The sequence below is a fragment of the Mauremys mutica genome, chromosome 1, assembly GCF_020497125.1.
Source record: "Mauremys mutica isolate MM-2020 ecotype Southern chromosome 1, ASM2049712v1, whole genome shotgun sequence".
Classification (NCBI taxonomy): domain Eukaryota; kingdom Metazoa; phylum Chordata; order Testudines; family Geoemydidae; genus Mauremys; species Mauremys mutica.
The window spans coordinates 216,012,129-216,035,007 of NC_059072.1; the positions used below are offsets into that span (position 1 = coordinate 216,012,129).

Sequence of the window (22,879 nt, forward strand, 5' to 3'; positions counted from 1 at the left end):
TAAATGACTGGCAGAAACAGCATTGTGATTCTGCAGTCATGGTTCATTAGACACTAATTTATTAATTAGATTAGATTCAAGACGGGACTTGGTGATAGCATGGTGTAGTAGATTAGGCAGGCAGCTAGGAGATGGCTCTGGTCTCAATTCTGTCACTGACTTGCTGTGTGGCCTTGAGCAAGTCACCTAAACTCTCCAGGATTCATTTTCACCCTCTCTAAAATGGGGATTAAAGTACTTATCTACTGATGTACCAACCACAATGGGGTGTTAAGGAAAATAATTATCTAATGTATGTAAAGTGTAAAGCTATAGCTGCTAAGTCCTATATATGCCAAGTACTATTATTCGTCACGTGCTCAGATGCATCAAATTTTCAAAAACCAGAAAGGTTTACACCGCAGACACCCCATTTAAAAATCTGTGCAAGGAAGCTTTATACTATTTAAATTTGAAAAGAAGTATATAATAAACACATTTGTTCACAAATGACTTACCCAAGGACAAACAGTGGCAGAACTGGGAACAGAACCTAGGTAATCATAAATCCTAATTTATATAATCATACGCATATATGATTGCTCATGTTTTTTTCCGTTATTTACCGCTTTTGAATTAAATCTTCTTTTTCAAAAGTAGGAAAATATTATGCCACTGTTAAAAATTGACTTTACTTCTGATTAAAGATATCGAGTATTCCAGTAATAATCAGTAATGTGTGCATACACACACACACAGAGTTCATACATTTTATTTATTCTGTATAACAGAAAATGTCTGCATTTCATTGTAAGATTAGATATTTACACCTCTTGTTTGCATAAATTCTTTCTGGGTAATTTCTTTTGTAGATTAAATTTTCTGAGTTGTGAATAGCCTTTGGCAGCCCTAGCAGCAGCAGTGACTGTTTCTTCACTTTATTTGATTAGTATCCCAAATGTGATAAACGAGGCATTGTTTGACTCAACATTAGGTTTTGTTAAATTCCTTTGTCTCTTGGTGGCTGAGGACCACAATGTTTTGGAGAGATCAGAAATCTTTATTTTCCAGGTGTGTGGGTTTTTTGTTTTCTGGGGTTTTTTTTTGTTTGTTTTTGTTTGTTTGTTTTTTGGGGGAGGGGGGAGTACTTGGCCAGGATACTTGGCCAGGACACTGGTTTATGTGGAGGGTAATTTGCAGCTAGTTTCATTATTATCTTGCTCAAGAATGAGAGGTTGGACAGTGAGATCTGCTTATCTTGAGCTGTACAAGATCTGTTTAGTCAAGAGAGGAGGTGTCTTGGGAGTAGTCCAACTATTTAATGCTTTGAGGGTGGTTGACAGGTTCCCTTAATCCAAGTTGGTTGACAAATTCTGACAGCAGGGGAGCTAAATTATTCCCTGATATCTTTCATCAGCCGTGATTGGCATAGATCTGAATCACAGGTCCTAAGTGATTCTTTCCAGTGCTTGCTGAATGTCTTGCTCTGTGACCGCTGAATTTTTTGATGGGGCATTTTTTCCAACCTTGTCTCAGTATACTGCTGTCTAAACAGGGCATTGTAGCTACAGGTAGTCTTGGTTGAGAAATGTGTCAGTATTTCCTCACATTGAGGGGAGCTGCTCTCTGGGGTGGCATAGCAGAAGGGGATCTGCATTGACAAAGGGATTCATGGCTCAGAAAAGTTCTTCATAATGACATTTAGCATGCGGGATGGTAGCAGAGAAGAATTTCAGCTTGGAGGAGGCAAAAGTAAGGTTACATTCCTGACATTCCTTTTTGCGGTCTCCTACTCTTCACAAATACAGTGCTCATTCATTGCTTCTTCCTTCCTATGGTGATCCCACTTCGGAAAGTGGGTTTGTAGAAATGTCCTTGTGAGGTTCCAACCGTATTTCCATCAGGAATTTTAACGTCAAACCTATTCAATTTACAATTCAAAAAGATATTTTTTCTAAGTGCCCAATCTGCAAACCCAGCCTGAAATTTGAAAGTTAAACTGGTTTCTTTCTGGATTACTTACACTTGTTAACCTGGGAAATGTTAAGGAAAAAATCCTTACCCTGCACAGACCACTGTCTCCATCAAACTAGGATTAAAACATAGTCATCCAAGTGGGAAGAACATGATCTGTACCTGTAAACTCAAGGACCCAGCTAAATTCCATAGTATCTTCAAAGAATCCATACCAAACAGAAGAGCCTAGGAAAAATCTGGTGAGATGCACCAAGTAATAATTGGAGATATACCAATCTCCTAGAACTGGAAGGGACCCCGAAAGGTCATCAAGTCCAGCCCTCTGCCTTCACTAGCAGGACCAATTTTTGCCCCAGATCCCTAAGTGGTCCCCTTAAGGATTGAACTCACAACCCTGGGTTTAGCAGGCCAATGCTCAAACCACTGAGCCAAGTAGCAACTGAGATTCCTGTAAGCAGAGCTTATATAAAATTTTGTTGTTGATGCATGGGAAAGAACAGAATCTATTTGATTCCTCCATAGCTACATTGTATCCACAATGCTAATAACAGGAACAAGTGGTAAGAATGCTTGTTTGAACGGAGATAAGTTTGTACTCAGGATACAGAAATGTTGAGTACTAATGATAACACTTAGATCACATATAGCCCTTCTCAGCCATAGATCTAAAAAAGTGCCAGCTCTACACTAATATTTTTTTGAAGTAGAACTGCACTAAAGAAAAACCACTCCTCCTCTCACATATCTGATGGTTGGTTTGTCAATGCACCAAAAAAGAGAGCATAAAACGAAAACCTGAAAGCGAGTCTCAAATCTGTTTTGTTTTGTTTTTTGTTCCCCTCCCTTAAGCAAGTGGCTCATTCATACCATGGTATGGTATCTTTGTTAGATAAACTGCAAATGAAGGGCCATATAGTTAATTATGATGATGGATCTTTTTAGTAGCATGCATGTTACCCTTTCTTCTTCCTTTTCAAAAGAAAAAAATTGGAATGTTTTCACTTTCTTAGTCATTTTGAGCTGATGTGCTTTCTTCCCTCTACCCCCATCTCCCACCGTATCCTTTTACAGGATATTCCACCATTTCCCCTGCTAGCCAGTGTGAATCCAGTAACTTCAACAACTGCTGTATCCAAGAGTTCATGCAACTGGCAATCTCAGTATAGCTCCCCAAGACTATGCAAAACACAGTCACCACAATAAGATCAACATTTTGGTTTTCCTTCTTTCATGTTTTTCTTTATTTAAAGAATGTTTTAAACCTTGAATATTTCAGTCTTGCATAAGATTCTGTAATTTAGAGATTGAATTTGCACAAAATGACACAGAATCCTATGATAAATATTGCTTTTTTTTTCAGAATGAACATTGTCTATTTAAAAATAAAGTGCTGTGTCTTATGAATCATGCACATGCAAATTATATTTGAGTCCCCAAGCAGATATAGACTATGCATTATTTTTTAAAACACTTATTTTTCTTCAATTAATATAAAATATTCTTTTGAATTGGCTTTTTGGAGGGTTTTTTTGCTAGTTCTGTATTTTTTAAAAAAAAATTCTGCTTCCCAAGATGTCATTTGTGGTTCAACAGAGTTTAATAAGCAGCACAGATGTAATTTCATTTTTATTAGGCTATATATTTTCTCATATTAGTGTTTCCCCTTTAAAAAAGAAACAAGTTATCTATAGAATTAATCTTTATTGGATATTGTCCTTTCCTGTATGTCCAATTTATCTTCCCCTCCTACCTTCCCCCTCCCTCAATGATAAATGAAAATTAAAATTTATGGGTGGGGGGAATGCATGTAATATCATCTAATAAAACAATTGAATCATTTTTTATTATATTAGTTCATTAATTCTTGTAAGGCTGGTAAAACCCTGCCTGTACCATTTCTTTTAACAAGAAGATAAATCAGAGAAAAGGAATTGTTAAAGCACTTTCAGAGCATTGATGATGTTCCCTGACAATATAATGGAAGATTCTAAAAGGTTGCACTTTGATGGTTTCTGATGACATGGAGGGAAAAAGGGATTGGGGGGGAACCCACAGCTCTTATCAGTATAAGAAGAAAAGCAGAAAAGCTTCTCAAAGGTTGGACTTTGATGATCAGCTTCAAGGATAAGTACTACAAAATAAGTGAAAGGAAGAAAGTATGTTCCTAGGAAAGGAGTTGTGAGAAAAGTATGGTAGTTCATATGATTTAAAAAAAAATTAGGTGATCAGTCATGGTTGCTATTTTATGCCTTTTTTAGTGCAGATTTATGAGATTCAAGGTAATTCATTCATTGCAGGAAACAATTGTATCAGTTGAAATGATTCCATTGATTCAAATTTGCTGCCTGTCTTCTACTGTAAAACTGAGCTGATGAATGGTGAATTTACCCTGATTATAGGGGGAACAAGTAGATAGGGTGTGTGTATGGAGAATGTACGCTGGCCCGACTGAGACTGGAATAAAATCTCTCCTACTTAATTTCAGGTGGTGGAAAAGAAATCTGTTTAATAAGTATATGGGGGGAAGGGGAGAAGAACTGTTTTCAAATGTTGCAGTATTTTTTTCTGCTTGCTAAAAATAAATAGATGGCTATTTTCGTCTTAATGAATTTCTCAGTCTGAGCTCACTCTTGTCCTTTTTCTTGGCATTTTTTACAGCCCTCACTGCCACTGAATCCTGTGGCACCTTATAGACCCCACATAGTGGGTATTCACCCACGAAAGCTCATGCTGCAAAACGTCTGTTAGTCTATAAGGTGCCACAGGACTCTTTGCTGCTTTTACAGAACCAGACTAACACGGCTACCCCTCTGATACTTGACTGCCTCTGAGTGCTTTGATGAATTGGGGCCCCAACTGATTTTCCCCATGCTCACACAGGAAGTCTGTGGCAAAACTGTGAATTGCTTACCCAAATCCTTGCCCCACGTCTTAACCCAAAGGACCATCCATCCTTTCTTTGCCACGAAGTAAAAATGTAGATATAATATTTCCCAAGAATTTAAGAAATCAAAGTAAAATATCACTATATATATATTGACCCAAAAATGAAGTCCTAGATCAAGTCCACTGTCGGTGGCATCTGACAAGGCTTTGTGTCAATGGGGAGTTTCTCTTTTTAAAACTTCAGGCCCAAAATCTGGGTTCACAGAGATTGTTCCGCTTTTAAAGAAAGGGATAAAGCTTTTCTTCAACTAAACAAATAGTTTTAGGTATTTCTTATTGAAGGGAAATTTTGTCAACATTTCAGTTATATTCAGTGATTGCCTTCAAATAAACCAAATTTCCTATTAAAATTAAGGGTGATCTGCTCAGGACACATAGGTGAATGAAAAATAGGCACAGTGACAGAGTTAATCATCAGGGCAGAACCTTATTAACTTAACAATGGGGAGGGGCCCTATCTGCACACCCTCTTTCATAAATCTGGCATTTAATTGAGTCTAGTTTGACATTAGCATACACACTATATAATAACTTTGAGTGAAGGCTCTGCCTAACCCTTAGGACACAGCTCACTTCTGAATCCTCATACTCTCTCATTTGTGAGAAGGGTTAGAGGGTATTCAGAGGGCCCTCAGTCTGTGAAGTCTTCAGGTCTGCCCTTCTTAAAGGCAAAAGGTCCCCCAGCATGTCCCAGCTTTTATTTATCTCAGGAATCTGGTTCTGTCGCTGTTATCTGCCTGGGCTTCCAGCGGCAAGTTGCAATGGACTAACCTTCCTAGACTCCTCCTAGCATTAAAATTCCTACTCTTCATTATTTTAACTTAAATGTTGCTTCCTCAAGGCTGCAGAGAAAGGTGAAAAAAACTCTGTGAATCCCTGCCAATTTGGTCCAACAGGGGAAAAAATCCTTCCTGATCCCAAAATAGGTTATTGGTCATACCCACAGCACTCTGGAAATGCAGCTGACTATCAGGGAGGCTGAGCAGGGCCGTAATAGTGGCAAAATGGCCCCCAGATCCCTAGAAAGACTTTGACTCTCATGGCCCCTTCTTCTCCCCAAATGAATCAAGTCTCTTAATTCCCCAGTCCTGGCTGTCCAATAACTGGTAGAGAAGCCCCACCCCCAGGCACTCTCCTATGTCCACTATGAGGCACAAAAGCTCAGTTTCTACATGACTGGGCATAAGCTCTCCCTTCTATCTCCCAGGAGTTGCTCATCACCAGATGGTCTGAGCAAACTTCCCTTTGCTGAGATGGGAAGGGGCATTTGTATCTTAGGAAATAATGCAACATTTTTCTGCTACTGCTTTTCCCTTCTAGTGTCTGAGGCTGAGGGTCATTAACTTACATTCTTCCTTCTGGGTAATGTTTCATTATGGTCCTGTCACTAGACCAATTATTCTACTGCAGAGATACTCTGTCTTCCTGACTTCTGTCCATGCAGTTTTTATGATGGAGCAGAACTCATACTTGAGCACATCTATATCTGTAAAAGCAGCAAAGAGTCCTGTAGCAAAGAGTCCTGAGGATTAAACAAGGACTGTGAATGGCTTGCCAACTACAAAACCAGTTTCTCCTCCCTTGGTTTTCACACCTCAACTGCTAGAAGAGGGCCTCATCCTCCCTGATTGAACTAACCTCGTTATCTCCAGCCTGCTTCTTGCTTGCATATATATACCTGCCCCTGGAAATTTCCACTACATGCATCCGACGAAGTGGGTATTCACCCACGAAAGTCATGCTCCAAAATTTCTGTTAGTCTATAAGGTGCCACAGGACTCTTTGCTGCTTTTACAGATCCAGACTAACACGGCTACCCCTCTGATCTATATCTGTGTTTATCATGTGGGTTTTAATGCACATATTGATGGTATTGACTCCTGGAATTGCAGTGTCCTGCATCTGAGAAGATATATATGTGTGTATATTTTCCTCTTTATTCACCTATGCAAAGTAATGTTGTCACCTTCAACAGCTAATTCAAGCCCGTTTTAAATGCCACAGTCCACACTAAAGTCCATTTCGTAGTAAAAACAGTCCCTGTTCAACCCCAAAATAAAGTAAGGTTACACAATGCAGCAATTTTTCAATCTTATTCAAAAGTCACCGTTCCCAGGTCACCCACCCAACAGTCATTAGTCACTTGCTCACAGTTCCTTTAGCTCCTGTTCCAGGACCCCACATTCCAGGTCTTCTACCTGAGAGTTCCAAGACCCACTTCTCTCCACAACTCTTCTCCCACAGCCCCAGGTCAGATCTCCTGCGACAGAGCCCCCTGCAGTGTTTCTCTCGGACAGACCTCTCTCCCTGTAAGTGTGCCTGCTCCTGGGATCCACCCTCCAGCATCAAACCTCTTGTTATGGGCTCAGCATCTCCCAACCAGGCTGCTTCTTCCCCTTCTTCATAGAGGCTTCTGTACAAGCTGTCCTTTTACTCTGCAGTGGTTCCTCAGTCCTCCCCATCAGCTTTTGCTTTTCCCAATGGCTCAGTGTACCAGCTGTCCACCTCTGCTTCTTTTGCTACTGCTCCTCCCGCTTCTGCCCCTCCCCCACATCTCTCCTTTCCTCTTTAGGCAGCTCTCACCTGCCCATCTTCCTCTCTGTATCAGTGCTTTCAGGTAGCTCTGGCTTGCCAGGTTTCTCTCCCCTCAATTACAATGAGTTAATGGGTCACACGTGCACTGGCCCGGTTCCCTCTTGAAGGGCCAGTGTCACCCTGTGGTAGCCATCATGACAGCAGGTGTTTGGTAGAGCACTCCAAAATCCTGAATCTTGCAATGATTTCCTGACAACAAGCATGCAATCACAAGGGAGCCTTTCTTCTAAGAGGTGTGCTCCTGCACCACCTCCTTCAGCTAATATTAAAAGTGTAATTGTTGCAATTGCCTGGTACACCAAAAACTTAGCATGCCTGTAATGTGCCAGGTGTATCACAACTCACAGGCAAGCACGGTAGGTGCTTCAGCAGCTAGGTCTTGTAGGTGCTAGCCTCAGTGGGTCACAGTAACCACTGAGACATGGCTAAGGGAAAGGCCATTTTATTAGGGCTGGCAGAAAATGGAAAGTTTTCAGATACTTGAGGCACAGAGCCTTAAAAGTTGCAGTTCAACTGAGCAATAGCAGTTCTTGTTTGGACCCCTGGGGCAGTCCATTCTAGAGCCAGGTCTCTTCAGCCTAGTGCCTGGGGTCACCTCTCCAGTCCAGTCTATTTGAACACATAGGAGGTAACAGAGTTCCAGGCACAGTTAGTATCTCTTATTGTGGCCTCCCTGCCCAGCAATTTGCTTCTTCCCTATAAGTCCCATAGATACCTGTACCCGATTGTGATGTCTGGCAGTCACAGCCTGTTCTTCTTCGAGTGCTTGTTCACATTGATTCCAATCAGGTGTGCGTGTGCTGCATCATGGTTGTCAAAGTTTTCCCTTAGCAGCTCCCGTTGTGTCGGCTGTGGAGCTCCCTGGAGTGGTGCATTCATGGTGCTCAATATATGACCTGCAAGGGCAGTGCCACGTGAAGGAGTTTGAGCCACCATCCACCCCGGACACTTTCAAAGCCTCCAGAGACTTAATTGAAATGACGGCTTCACAGCCCCGGCTCTGAGGAACAAGCCTCTGGTACCGATATGTCCGATACCGTCTAGAGGCAAGCAAGGTATGATGCAGTGCTGACAGTCCCTGGCTTGGCACCATCTGTGGCACTGCTTTCAGTTGCTTTTGCTGTGGCACTGCTCCCTGGCACCGTGCTCTGTAAGAACATCTCCGGCACTGGCGCAACGTTCCCCCTCTCCAACACTAAGGGTGGACTAGCACTGATCCCCGGCACTGAGAGAGGATTGGCACCGACACAGAGGACTGACATCGCATCCTCGATCACTGGCACCGATCTATGATACCAGATTCCCAGCGCCGGTCTCCTGCGCAGGGCCCTTCGGCACCACCTTGGTCATCGTGATCAGGGTCTGCTTCCTCGGACTCTGACAGTGATTCATACTATTCCAGGCTTAGTCAGCATAAGTCTCGGAGATGGCAAAGGGATGCACAGCTGACCTGGCAGACACAGTGAAAGCCCCCGGCGCAATGGCCCTTTTGGACTCCCTGGGCTTCCCATCAGACCCAGGGCTCCCTTTCAAGGGGTTCATGGTCGGTAACCTCAGATCACCGACCACCTCACTCTGCCAGGAACAGGCCTACATCTCGGGAATCCGATGCCAGCCTGTCCTAGCTGCCCCCTCAGGCTCAGGGCGCTGCCGAGGCTACTCCAGCACAGTACCAGCCACAGGGTCAGGCTACAGCCACTTTGGCTGTAGCCACCACATGGGCAGGCACTGACCAGGAGGAGGTCAGGGAGCCAGAGGGACAGGTGGACCCAATACCTCCTCTGGCCACCTCATCATCTTCTCCTGACAAGGCTGTGGCAGGGGCTTCAGCTCCAGGCCCTCTGCTGATTGATCAAAGGGCACATCAGGATCTTCTGAGGCAGACTGCCCGCAACATGGGGTTGCAAGCAGAGGAAGTGATTGAGGCCGAGGACCCCATGGTGGACATACTTACTCCTGAAGGTCCATCATGGGTAGTTCTGCCATTGATCAAGACAGTTCAGACCGACACCAAGACTCTGGGGCAGACCCTGGCCTCGATTCTGCTGACTGCCAGGGATGTGGAATGCAAATACTTTGTCCCTTCCAAGGACTACACATATCTTTCTCACACCCGCAGCCATGCTTTCTGGTCATGTTGGCAGTCAATGAGAAAGAGTTACAGGGGCAGCTCCCAGATCTAAGGAGGCCTTATTGGTAATCCTGGGAGGTGGGTGGGCGTAAGCCTGCCCACATCTAAAAGCCCATCTCCCAGCCTTGCAGGAGGGACCACTGGACCCAGGAACAAGCTAAATATGGGGGACAACTAATGAATAACAGGAGTAGGAGTAAAGGTCACAGGTTCAAAACTAGGGATCCAGAGAACCCTGGACAGCAACCACTGCTCCTCAAAGCTGTCTAGGGAGTTAGCAGATGCTGCCCAGAGGAACTCTTCCTGGATGCATGAAACGAGGAGCAGAAATAGGCCCCATAGTCACAGAGCACCCCTTCATCTAGCATCCTCCTCCTGATGTTAAAGATGGCCACTTTGGCAAGGACCAGGAGGAGGTCGACGAGGAGGTCTTGCGACTTCGTGTGGCCATAGACAGGGTATGAGAATATAAAAAAGTGCAGGCAGAACCTCAACAGGTGGTTCTGGAGGAGTTGGAATAGGGGCTGCAACCTGGCACATTCAAGATAAGCATGTGCCAGGTTCTCCCTCATGCTGCAAAAGGGTCAGGAGTTGGGGATGGGGGTGAACCATGCCAGGTACACACCTGTGCTCATGGCTCCAGGAAGGAGACACCAATGGATCTCTCCGGTGGACTGTGGGACCAGGGTGGAATAGAGGCTGGCCCACCGGGGTTCCTCACCCTCCACAGGTGGTATAATCCCACCATCTGGTATCAGGGCGAGAAGTGAAACGTGTGGAGCATGAGCGTGCATAGTTGTTTCCTTGGCCTGGTTCAGAAGCGAACCGGCTGCAGGGCACACAGCATTGGACCGCTGGATTCTTTGCACTGTAGAAGTGGAATATTCTCTCCAATTTTGCTCCTACCCTCCCTCCCACCCCCTCTTTGGGGACCCTTCTCATGAGCAATTCCTTATCCAGGAGGTGCAGGAGCTTCTCAACATAGGATCATAGGAGGAGGTTCCTCAGGAGCTATGGGACAACGGATTCTACTCCTGCTATTTCCTAATTCCCAAGGCAAAGGGAAGCAGACCAATTCTAGACCTGCGAGGACTCAACAAGTTCATGGTGAAGTTGAAGTTCCGCATGGTCTCCCTGAGCTCTATTATCCTTTCCCTGGATCCGGGAGACTGGTATGTCACCCTCAACATGAAAGATACATAGTTTCACATAGCCATTTGGCCTGCGCGCAGACGTTTTCTCTGGTTTGTGGTCAACCACAAACACTATCAGTTCACGATCCTCTCATTCGGTCTGTCAACAGCCCCCCGAGTATTCACCAAGTGCATGTCGGTCGTAGCAGCCTTCCTCCAGAGGAGGCAGGTGCAGGTACACCCGTACCTAGACTACTGGCTACTCAGGGGACGTACCAGGGAGCAGGTGGAGTCTCAAGTCCAATTGTTCAGATCCACTTTTGAGAGACTGGGATTCCTCCTCAACATGAACAAGTCAACCTTATCACCGATCCAAAGAATAGAATTCATCGGAGCGGTGCTGGACTCGGTACAGGCAAGGGTGTTCCTGACAGAGACTCGATTCCAGGCCACGGCTGAAATTATCCAAAGCCTCAGGTGGTACCCGACCACTAATGCAAGGAGCTGCCTGAGTCTCTTTGGCCACATGGCAGCCTGCACTTATGTGGTCCAGCATGGCAGAATGAGGCTCAAACCCTTCAAGTGTGGCACGCGTTGGTATACTGCCCGGGGTGCAATAGGCTGGACTTGGTAGTGACAGTGCCAGGACATATATTCGAGTCTCTACATTGATGGCTCAACCTTCAGATGGTATGCAAAGGTGTTTCTTCAATACTTCCTTGTCCCTAGTAATAGACACATCAGCTCTGAGTTGGTGGGTGCATCTGAGAGATCTCTGAATAAAGGGCCTGTGGTCACTGGATGAGCTCTCCCTCCATTTCAAGATCAGGGAGCTCAGAGCAGTGCGACTAGCATGCCAAACTTCCCAGTGCGTAGCAGTGATGACAGACAACACCACTGCTATGTTTTACATCAAGAAGCAGGGTGGAGCTCATTCCTCCCCACTATGTTAGGAAACCCTCCAGCTATGGGAGTTCTGCATAAGAACATAAGAATAGCCATACTGGGTCAGACCAAAGGTCCATCCTGCCCAGTATCCTGTCTACTGACAGTAACCAATGCCAGGTGTCCCAGAGGGAGTGGACCTAACAGATAACGATGAAGTGATCTCTCTCCTGCCATCTATCTCCACCCTCTGACAAACAGAGGCTAAGGAGGGTAAGGAATGACACCATTCCTTACCCATCCTGGCTAATAGCCATTAATGGACTTAACCTCCATGAATTTATCTAGTTCTCTTTTAAACCCTGTTATAGTCCTAGCCTTCACAACCCCTTCAGGCAAGGAGTTCCACAGGTTGACTGAGCGCTGTGTGAAGAACAACTTCCTTTTATTTGTTTAAAACCTGCTGCCCATTAATTTCATTTGGTGGCCCCTAGTTCTTATATTATGGGAACAAGTAAATAACTTTTCCTTATTCACTTCCTCCACACCACTCATGATTTTATATACCTCTATCATATCTCCCCTTAGTCTCCTCTTCTCCTTCCAGAAACACAGCCTGGGTTCAATCACAGATGCGTTCCTGCTACCCTGGGGAGACTGTCTCATGTTTGCCTTCCCACCGGTCCCACTCATGCACAAGGTGCTGCCCAAGATACACAGGGATAAAGTGCAGATAATTCTGCTGACCCCAGCATGGCCCAGCAACACAGGTACACCGCGCTTCTGGACACTCCGATTGTGCTTCCACTCTGCCCCAATCTGATCACTCAGAACCACGGTCACCTCCATCACCTAGACCTCTAGTCCCTCCACTTCACGGCCTGGGAGCTTCATGGTTAAACCCCATGAAGCTCCTATGCTAGGAGCCAGTAAGGGAGGTTCTACTTGGCAGCAGGAAACTATCCACCTGGTGGAAGAGTTGCTGGCGGGCCCAGCAACACACACCTCCACTCCAGGTGTCCATACCACTCATCATGGAGTACCTTATACATCTCAAACAGCAAGTACTAGCAGTGCCATCCACCAAGATGCACCTAGCTGCTGTGGCCTTCCATCCGGGAGAGTCTGGACATATTCACTAACCCCATGGTAAGGCGTTTCCCCTAGGGCCTGGAACATCTATTTCCACAGATTAGACAGCCTGTTCCCGCATGGGACCTTAACCTGGTCTTCTCCAGGCTAATGGGGCCCCTTTTGAACCCCTGGCGACTTTTACCCTGCTCTATTTGTTGTGGAAGGTGGCTTTCCTGGTCACCATCACACCAACCAGGCAGGTGTCTGAGTTAAAGGCTCTGACCTCTGACCCACCCTACACTGTCTTCCACAAGGACAAGGTGCAGTTCAGGCATCACTCAGTCTTCCTCCCCAAGGTAGTGTCATAATTCTACACTAGTCAAGACATTTTTCTACCAGTCTTCTACCCTAAGCCTCTCACCAGTACCCAAGAGCAGAGCCTGCACTCACTGGATGTTCAAAGAGCGCTAGCATTCTACATCGAGCACATCAAGCCTTTCAGGAAGTCAAACCAGCTGTTCGTGGTGGTGGCAGACCAGATGAAAGAACTCCTGGTCTCATCTCAAAGAATATCTTCCTTGATCACAGCCTGCATCCACACATGTTACGAGCTGGCCAAGGTCCCAGCCACAACTCTTTTATGGCACATTCCACAAAGGCACAAGCCTTGTCAGCTGCATTCCTGGCCCAGGTCCCAATACAAGAGATTTGCAGGGCAGAAACTTGGTCATCAGTGCATACATTCACCTCTCACTATGCTATCACCCGATATGCCAGAGATGATGCAGCATTCGGCAGGATGGTACTCCAATCCGTGATTCCTTAACTTTGACTCCACCTCCGGGGTAGGGCTTGGGTGTCACCTGATTGGAATCAATGTGAACAAGCACTTGAAGAAAAACTGGTTACTCACCTTCTCATAACTGTTCTTTGAGATGTGTGCGAGCTGACCTTATCTGTGAAGACCAAGGCAAAAAAAGCATTGAGTACTTCAGCTTTTTCCACATCATCTGTCACTAGGTTCCCTCCCCCATTCATTAAGGGTCCCATACTTTCCCTGACCTTTTTCTTGTTGCTAACATAGCTGTAGAAACCCTTCGTTACCCTTCACAACCCTTGCTAGCTGCAATTCCAGTTGTGTTTGGCCTTCCTGGTTACACCCTTGCATGCTCGAACAATATTTTTATACTCCTCCCTAATCATCTGACCAAGTTTCCACTTCTTGTAAGCTTCCTTTTTGTGTTTAAGCTCACCAAAGATTTCACTGTTAAGCCAAGCTGGTTGCCTGCCATATTTGCTATTCTTTCTCCACATCAGGATGGTTTGTTCCTGCACCCTCAATAAGGCTTCTTTAAAATACAGCCAGCTTTCCTGGACTCCTTTCCCCGTCATATTAGCCTCCCAGGGGATCCTGCCCATCAGTTCCCTAAGAGAGTCATAGTCTCCCTTTCTGAAGTCCAGGGTCTGTATTTTGCTACTCTCCTTTCTTCCTTTTGTGAGAATCCTGAACTCAACCATCGTATGGTCACTACTGCCCAGGTTGCCACCCACTTCTATTTCCCTTACCAATTCTTCCCTGTTTGTAAGCAGCAGGTCAAGAGGAGAACAGCCTCTGGTTGGTTCCTCCAATAGTTGCACCAGGAAGTTGTCCCCAACACTCTCCAAAAACTTCCTGTATTGTCTGTGCACTGCTGTATTGCTCTCCCAGCAGATGTCAGGGTGATTGAAACCCCCTCATGAGAACCAGGGCCTGTGTTCTGAAAATGTCAGTTAATTGTCTGAAGAAAGACTCCTCTACCTCATCCTCCAGGTCTGGTAGTCCATAGCACATGCCCATGACATCACCCTTGTTGCTCTCAACCAGCTTTTCTCCAGTTTGATACTGGAGCTCTGAGCAATCAAACTGTATGTAAGAGCACCCGCTTACATACAGTGCAACTCCTCCACCTTTCCTCCCCTGCCTGTCCTTCCTGAACAGTTTATAACCATCCATGACAGTGCTCCAGTCACGTGAGCTACCCCATCAAATCTCTGTTATTCCAATCGCATCATGGTTCTTTGACTGTGCGAGGACTTCCAATTCTTTCTGCTTGTTTCCCAGGCTTCTTGCATTCATGTACATGCACCTAAGATAACTAGCTAATTGCCCTACTTTCTCAGTATGAATCAGGAGGCCCCCCCATTGCACCCTCCTTGTGTTTCCTCCTGGTATCCCACTTCCCCACTTATCTCAGGGCTTAGGTCACCGTCTCCCGGTGAATCTAGTTTAAAGCTCTCCTCACTAGGTTAGCAGGCCTGCCTGCGAAGATACTCTTCCCTCCCTTTGTTAGGTGGATCCCATCTCTTCCTAGCAATCCTTCTTCGCAGAACAACATCCCATGGTTGAAGAAACCAAAGCCCTCTCTCCGATTCCACCTGCATAACCACGCATTTACCTCCGCATTTTGACAGTCCCAAACTGGGCCTTTTCCTTCAACAGGGAGGATGGACGAAAACACAACTTGCGCCTCAAACTCCTTTATCCTTCTTCCCAGAGCCACGTAGTCTGCAGTGACCCGCTCAAGGTCATTTTTGGCAGTATCATTGGTGCCCACGTGGAGAAGTAGGAAGGGGGCAGCGGTCCACGGGCTTGATCAGTCTCAGCAGACACTCCATCACATTCTGAATTCTAGCTCCACGCAAGCAGCACACTTCTCGAGTTTCTCAGTCTGGTCAGCAGATGGATCACTCTGTCCCCCTTGGGAGGGAGTCCCCGACCACCACCCATTTCCTCCTCCTGGGAATGGTGGTCGTGGAACCCCCATCCATAGGACAATGCATCTCATACCTTCTGGTTGATGGGGTCTCCTTCTGATCCCTTCCCTCAGATGGCTCTTCCAAATAATTCTCCACAGTAGTACCTGTGCAGAGAGCCTGAAAACGATCAGTCACCTTTGGTAACTGTACCAAATAATAATAGTGGTTATTATTCCCTTTAGGCAGAAATCAAAAAATGTCCAATAGAGCAGGGTTCACATGTGAAAAACAAGAACCTTTAAAAAAGGAAAATCTATTATTCCTGAAGTACTGAGATATAGTGTAGTACTGAAAAAAATATTTATTATGGATAAAAGTGAAAACTACTGCAAAAGTACATTGTATAGCTGAAAGTGGTGTGGAAAAAATGAAATGGAATTTACATTGTTCCAGTGAAAATAAAAGTGGCTTTTTAAAAGCAATATTTAATATTTAAATCAGTCTGCCACTGGCTAGTTGAAATTGGTATCTTTTTGATCCTGTATGAATTTTTATTTAGCTCTCTGAATAGTGTGAAACATAATTAATTTAAAATGCAGAAAACTGCTAGCTATGTTTGTACGACTTTTAAATTATTTCTGGCAGCGTTTTCATAATAAAAGACTTTTGTAGAGCCTGTTCTAACAACAATGCTAATATATTTCCATCCAGTTCTGAGATCTGTTCCAGAAGTATTCCTCTCTCTCTCTCTCTCTCTCTCTCTCTCTCTCTCTCTATATATATATATATATATACCTGCAACAAACTGTACACATTTCACTAAAGGTATTCTTGTGCAAAAAGCATTTCTCACCAAGTTTATTTTCCAACATGGCTAACCAGACTTTCTGGCCAGGACCCTTCAGAGTGCTCAAGGTGTTTGGTTTCTTTGTCTCCTCAAGTGAAGGATGCCAAAATGGCTTTTTCTTTCTGTTTAGAGCTTCTGAAAATTCATTGACTATGCTTCAAGAGGCAGAAAGATTTCCTGTGGGTGTAATATCTATTCCCATCAAGATTAGGTGGTCATCTTTCCCCACTTGCCTTCCTGATGGCTTTGTTTACCTTGCAAATAAATATGCTTTTCTTTGTCTTTGGTCTCACCTTGCCCAACTTACATCAGAGACACATTCAAGCAAATGGAATCACATTCCTTTGTCTGAAACAGGCGTGGCTTAGGCACTGTTTGCCAAATGCATTTTCAGCACACATTTTCAGCACATATCTATAAAGTCCTTTGTGGGTTTACAGTACATAGAGTGACAACAATATTAATGATCAGTGAGTAATTAGTTTTCCAGTGATATATTACATACCACCTTTTTGGTATATAACATGACAACAGTGTGCCAGCTGACTTTGGGATGCTCTTAGCCCTCGTCCAAGCCCTGCCTCTCCATGTACACAGCTATTTTTAGCACTATAGCGTTCCACTCCTGGAGCCCTCCCTCTGCTGCAGGGAAAGACTCCAGGAGAGGGCGATGGGCCTGGCAGGCAATCTGATTTGAAAAGACTAATTTAATGGACACACTGTCCTGAATGGAGAAAAGCAGGAGGAATTCCCTTTCCAGTGTTTTCCAGGTCAGATGTTAGCGGAAACTGGAATTTTGGATGGAGAAAGTATACTACAAGAAAGCAACACTTGTCCCTCACAACTGCAAGCACTTTTTCACACAAATCCACTGTTACCGGTCATGATGGCCAAGATTTTTAAAAGCAAAAAGTGATTTTAGGTGCCCCAATTTGTGGGTGCCCAACTAGAGATAGCTTACAGGCATCTGATTTTCAGAGGGTGGGTCCTCAGTGCTTTTGAAAATCAAGCCCCTTTAAGCAATCACAAGCCAAGCACCGCAAAGTTGAGGCACTCAGAATCACTGATCGCGTCTCAAAATCTTGGTCAAATTGCATTCACTGCTTTATTAGAGTGTAATCAAGATGACATTGAAAACCTTATGCAAGTACAAACTGTCAGTTCTGGATTTTTTAACACTATGAAACATTCTTTCTAAAATATCTTTTTGAAGACATGCACAATGCAGATATAATAGAGGTACAATAGTTTTGTGGCATTTTTAGTTTAATATGGTGTGGCAGAAATTGAAAAATATTTTATTTTCAAGTGGCCATTAAATCCGTGTGTGATTTCTCAATGACTGCAGTGCAAGCTATGGTGGAAGGCAGAAGGGAGCAACTCTACTTATGAGATGCTCATGTCTATGCCAGATGCTGTCTATTTAAGACATCTGTAATGTCAGTTTAATGGGCACAGTCCAATAAAATTCAGCCTGAATTTCTCTTTTACGCTAATGTTATAAGCTTTTAACAGCTGTCCTAAGCAGAACATTTTACCTTTACAGATATGCTAGACACACTAACATAAGCCATAAAATGGTGATGCCACTTCCTACAGCAGTTCTAAAAGCAAACAATAGGTCCAAACAATAGAAAACAAGAGAAGATACAGTGGTCTGTCTGTCTGATATCAAAAATAGCCGTGTTTAGGTATATTGTGCTGTAACTACCAGTACCATCCCACTCTGAAACTAAAGAGCCAAAACATATTAAGTAAAAAAAAAAAAAGAAAAGTGAGGGGAAGTAAATAATACATGTAAGTATGAATGCATAAATTATTCAAAATGTTTTGTCCTCCAGTTCTTCTTTAGGTACATTTTTGAAAAGATCTAGTGGTGAAAATCTGTTCCTATTGAAGTCAGTTGCAAAACTCCAACTTCAAGAGGGCCAAGATTTTACCTAGGACGTCTGAGTATCCTGACAATCACATATAATTCAGTTAAGAGAGAATGAAACATTTTAAATTTCTTCTCCTTTTTCTCCCTGCATTTGGTTTAGATTTTGACAGTTTGCCTCCTGCACGCTATAAGGAGACAATGAACACTATCCTTTTGTGGATCCAGCAGTCAGAGACCAAACTCTCCATACCTCAGGTTATTGTCACTGAATATGAGATCATGGAGCAGAGACTCAGGGAACTAAAGGTAAGTGTATGGACTGTGAAAAAGCCTTCTGATTGAAAAACACAAGAGGGTGGAACTTCTGCTGGCCTAAATCATCATAACTCCATTGACGTCAAGGAGCTATGACTATTTACAGCAGCTGAGGATTTAGCCCAAAGGCTGTGGGTCGGGGGGGGGGAGGGGGGGGGCTACTTACTGATATTGAAAAGTCTTCTGAATGTTATTGAAAAAAGCACCAAGTTTGGTATTTGCCAGTTGAAACAAATACTTAAGGTACTAAACAACTTACGGGAATAGCTTTTGTATCTCCCCATGAGAAACAAAATGTTCTCAGAGATATTTACAGCTCTTAAGCAGGCATTCAGCTCATTGTAATGAATGTTTTCATGTATGCATTAGAAACTAGTGTTATAAAAAATACAGAACATTTACTTCTCTCCATCCCAATTTGCAACTCCTGTCAAATTTCCAAGCAGAGACAGATGTGGGATGTGCTTTGCCAGTGGGCATAAAGCTTCTCTGCATGTGGACTTTTAGTATTGTTTTATTATCTGATGGCTAAAGAGCATTTTACTGGATGCAACTGCCAATGAAAATATAGAAATGCAAAGCAGAAAATATCTGGTCTCCATGCTGATCAATATATTGATCAATATACTGGTCAATCCTTAAAGGTAAGTGTATAGTAATCATTGGGGCCATGATAAATTATTTAATGGAGTATAGAATGTCTCAATTAATTTAATTATCCATGTATTTATACCATTAAAATTAACAACTGAATGTATTTCTAATCAGCTGTTTTCTGAATAAGATTAAACTTTTACTTAGGTCATGGTGAAGTGTGTAATTCTTTTCTTTTAAATTATTACAAGAATTGTTCAGCCATTTGCTCAATAATATTTTACTGCTTCTGGGGGGAAAGTGTTGAAAATAGCTCAGTATGTTCCAAGTGAATTAATATAATGTTAATTTTTCATGTCACAGGCTTTGCAAAGTTCTCTACAGGAGCAACGAAATGGCCTAAACTATCTTAGCACAACTGTGGAAGAGATGTCCAGGAAAGCCCCTGCAGAGGTCAGCCAGAAATATCGATCTGAAATTGAGGGGATCCTTAGCCGCTGGAAGAAGTTATCAGCTCAGCTGGTAGACCGTTGCCAAAAACTTGAGGACCTGATGACTAAGCTCCAGCAATTTCAGGTTACTAGGGTTATCCCTCTTTCTCTCACATATACACACCCATCCATCTTCTCAAGTAACATAACAATGTTTATATATGCATGCATTTTTATATATTTCTGCAAAAGTTAATTCTTGAAGTAAAACAAGATAGAAGGGAGGAGTCTCAAGTCAATCCATGTGTGAGATTCTTGCATTGCAATGGGTATTTGAATCAGAATAAAGGCACTTTAAAAATTCTAAACCTTTGGCAGGTACTAAGGTGTTGATTGACTGATGCAATGATGATCCATTTGATAAATTAGTATAAGAGTGAAATCCTCACCCCACTAAAATCAATGGAAGCTTTGGTATTTACTTCAATGAGTCCAGGATTTCACCCAGAATTCTTACCTTTTGCCTGTTTTCGCTTGTGTTGAAAACAATGACAAAACTCCTGTTGATTTCAGCGAGAATAAAGTCAGGCCCCCAACACTATAATCCTTCTAACACTTTTCCATGCAACTCTAACCATTTTAATTTCAATGGATTACTTTCATCGTCATTATCACCGTTACTTCTATTGTGGTAGAAACTACCAAAGGTCACTAATCAAGGATCAGGACCCTATCGTACTACGCACATAGGTAAAATTATTTATATACAAATTTGCTGGAGTAGAGCCTTAGATTGTTTTCTTCATGGCAGAGATCTTATGTAGACACTAGTTGGCAAGTCACCTGACACACTGTTGGTGCTCACCAAATGAACAAGATTGGGGGAAATCTGGACAAAAATATTGTAATATGTCATTCATGTCTCAATTTTTAATATATTTCTGTTCCATTTGTATATAATCCTAAAACACTTTTTTTCATATTATTCTGATTAATCGGGCACCAAAATTCTGAAAATATTCTGCAGAAAGTATCTTTAAATTTTTATTCTATCCTCCTTCCATGTAAATGATCACTTAAGTACTCATAAAGGACAAGGGAATGAAAGTAACACTGAAGCCTTTTTCAAGGTTGACCAACACAATGCGAGTTGTTACATACAGTGCTCCATTTACAATATATGAATATTTCAGTCCCTGTCCTTGGTTTGTTTCAAGTAGAATTTGATTGTTGCTTTTGTGTTATGGATTATAGCAAAATAGGATTTTTTGAGTGAATTGAGACCACTGTTTCCTATTTAATCCAATACAGTCATCTGGTCAAGAATAAATGTTCTGTTAGCAGGGTCATGGTTGGTCGTGTATCCCTGTTTCTGCAAAGAAAAACACAGTAGAAGAATAATAAAACATTCATTCATCTGATTCTCTTTGATGATAGGGGAGTTTTTGACCACAAAATAAATAAATAACCCATCATTAGGTAATCAACAACATAGCAATTTAAGAAGACCCCAAGAATCCTAAATTTGGTTTAATTGGTAGCACTTTGATTCTGAAAATAATGGATTTGGCAGTCATAGCAAGACTTGGGTTTGTGTTAATTGCTAATATAATGAAATATTGGGAAGTATGCTGTTTAAGATACTATCCTTTCCTTAAGAAATTTAAATTGTTTTTTTATTCATAACTGCTGGGTTTCTGGGTAGAAGTTTAGGAAGATACCATTGCCATTTTGAAAAAGACAAACTTCTGTGTCTTAAATACCATTACATCTCTCAGTAAAACACTTAGTTTTGGATAATATAATGTGCACTATTTCTGAGCGTGGATCACTGCACAACAAGTGTACAATTCATACAAAATTCATTGCTTGTATATCCCTCTAGTATACTTTGAGTGTTTAGTTAGCTTTGGTAGTGTCTTAGCTATTGCTTCCTAATGGAGTGTATGGTAGAGGTATATGTTCAAATCACTACTGATAGCAGATAAAGCATATATTCATTTCAGAATGTGATCCATTTATTTGATCTTCACTGTTTTTTAAGAGTAATCTCTGTATCCTGGGTTAAGAAAAGGAAATCTTCAAATTGGTCCTTTTCTCTTTAATGAAAAATGTTTAATATCTGCATGTTAAAATACTGAAATCTCATAATAAAATATGATTCTGGATTACTTTTACTCCTTAACAACAAAAGTCCAGAAGAAATCACTTCATTCACTCTTTTGGTAATTTTGGTATTAATGACTTTTGTATCATTATTTTTTATTGATTCAATTGATTTTGCAAAGTAGCCTGGTGCTATAAAAATGACCATCTGGTGCATTTTCTTTATGGGTTATCTGATATGTATATTTGAGCATGATTTGAACAAATTTTGGGCACAATATTATTTAAATGAGAACTGTCTGCTTTAAAAATATAATAATTGAATTATTATATTGTGTGTAATGCTGAATGTGCATTTTACAGATGTTGGGAAAGAAATACTTTGAAGGAAAAAAGTGATACTATTTGAGTGTTAATTTAGCAGCTCATCATTTGTATAACTTGGTGATGACGATGCTCCTCCTTAGCTGACACATTAGCCTTTAATAAAGGGATAAGATAAGCTTCTCCCTGACTCCTAAAGGCTAACCATTAGGTCTTAGGGTACGTCTACACTACAGGATTATTCCGAATTTACAGAAACCGGTTTAGTAAAACAGATTGTATAAAATCGAGTGCACGCAGCCACACTAAGCACATTAATTCGGTGGTGTGCGTCCACGGTCCGAGGCTAGCGTCGATTTCTGGAGCGTTGCTATTCCGTAGCTATCCCATAGTTCCCGCAGTCTCCCCCGCCCCTGGGAATTCTGGGTTGAGTTCCCAGTGCCTGATGGGGCAAAAATCATTGCCGCGGGTGGTTCTGGGTATAGCCTCACCCCTCCCTCCCTGAAAGCAGCAGACAACCGTTTCGCGCCTTTTTTGCTTTGTGAACTGTGCAGACGCCATAACACAGCAAGCATGGACCCTGCTCAGCTCAATACTGCAATCGTGGATGTTTTAAACACCTCGCGCACTCTCGTGCTGTATATGGTGAACCAGCACCTTCAAACCCAGGCGAGGAGGAGGCGGATACGGCAGTGCGGCGATAACAGTGATGAGGATGTGGACACAGAATTCTCTCAAACCGCGGGCCCCTGCGCTTTGGAGATCCTGATGGTAATGGGGCAGATTCTATCCATTGAACGCCGATTTTGGGCCCGGGAAACAAGCACAGACTGGTGGGACCGCATTGTGTTGCAGGTGTGGGACGATTTGCAGTGGCTGTGAAACTTTCGCATGCGTAAGGGCACTTTCATGGAACTTTGTGACTTG

The 22,879-nt window shown here is 43.0% G+C and overlaps 1 protein-coding gene and 1 long non-coding RNA gene across 16 annotated transcripts in view; one reads left to right on the plus strand and one right to left on the minus strand.

The window, feature by feature from the left end:
• The window catches only part of DMD (dystrophin), a 2,044,659-nt gene that overhangs the window by 852,221 nt on the left and 1,169,559 nt on the right, over positions 1–22,879 (plus strand). For all 15 annotated transcript variants that reach the window (XM_044996713.1, XM_044997415.1, XM_045002732.1 and 12 more), the window contains 2 exons: positions 18,343–18,488; positions 19,455–19,667. In XM_044996713.1, coding sequence (XP_044852648.1) covers positions 18,343–18,488; positions 19,455–19,667 — 359 coding nt within the window. The remainder of the gene's footprint in view (positions 1–18,342; positions 18,489–19,454; positions 19,668–22,879) is intronic.
• Positions 20,697–22,879, minus strand: part of LOC123362491 — a 45,578-nt gene continuing 43,395 nt past the window's right edge. Inside the window, exon 5 of the long non-coding RNA XR_006576469.1 lies at positions 20,697–20,894. This is a non-coding gene — a long non-coding RNA (uncharacterized LOC123362491). The remainder of the gene's footprint in view (positions 20,895–22,879) is intronic.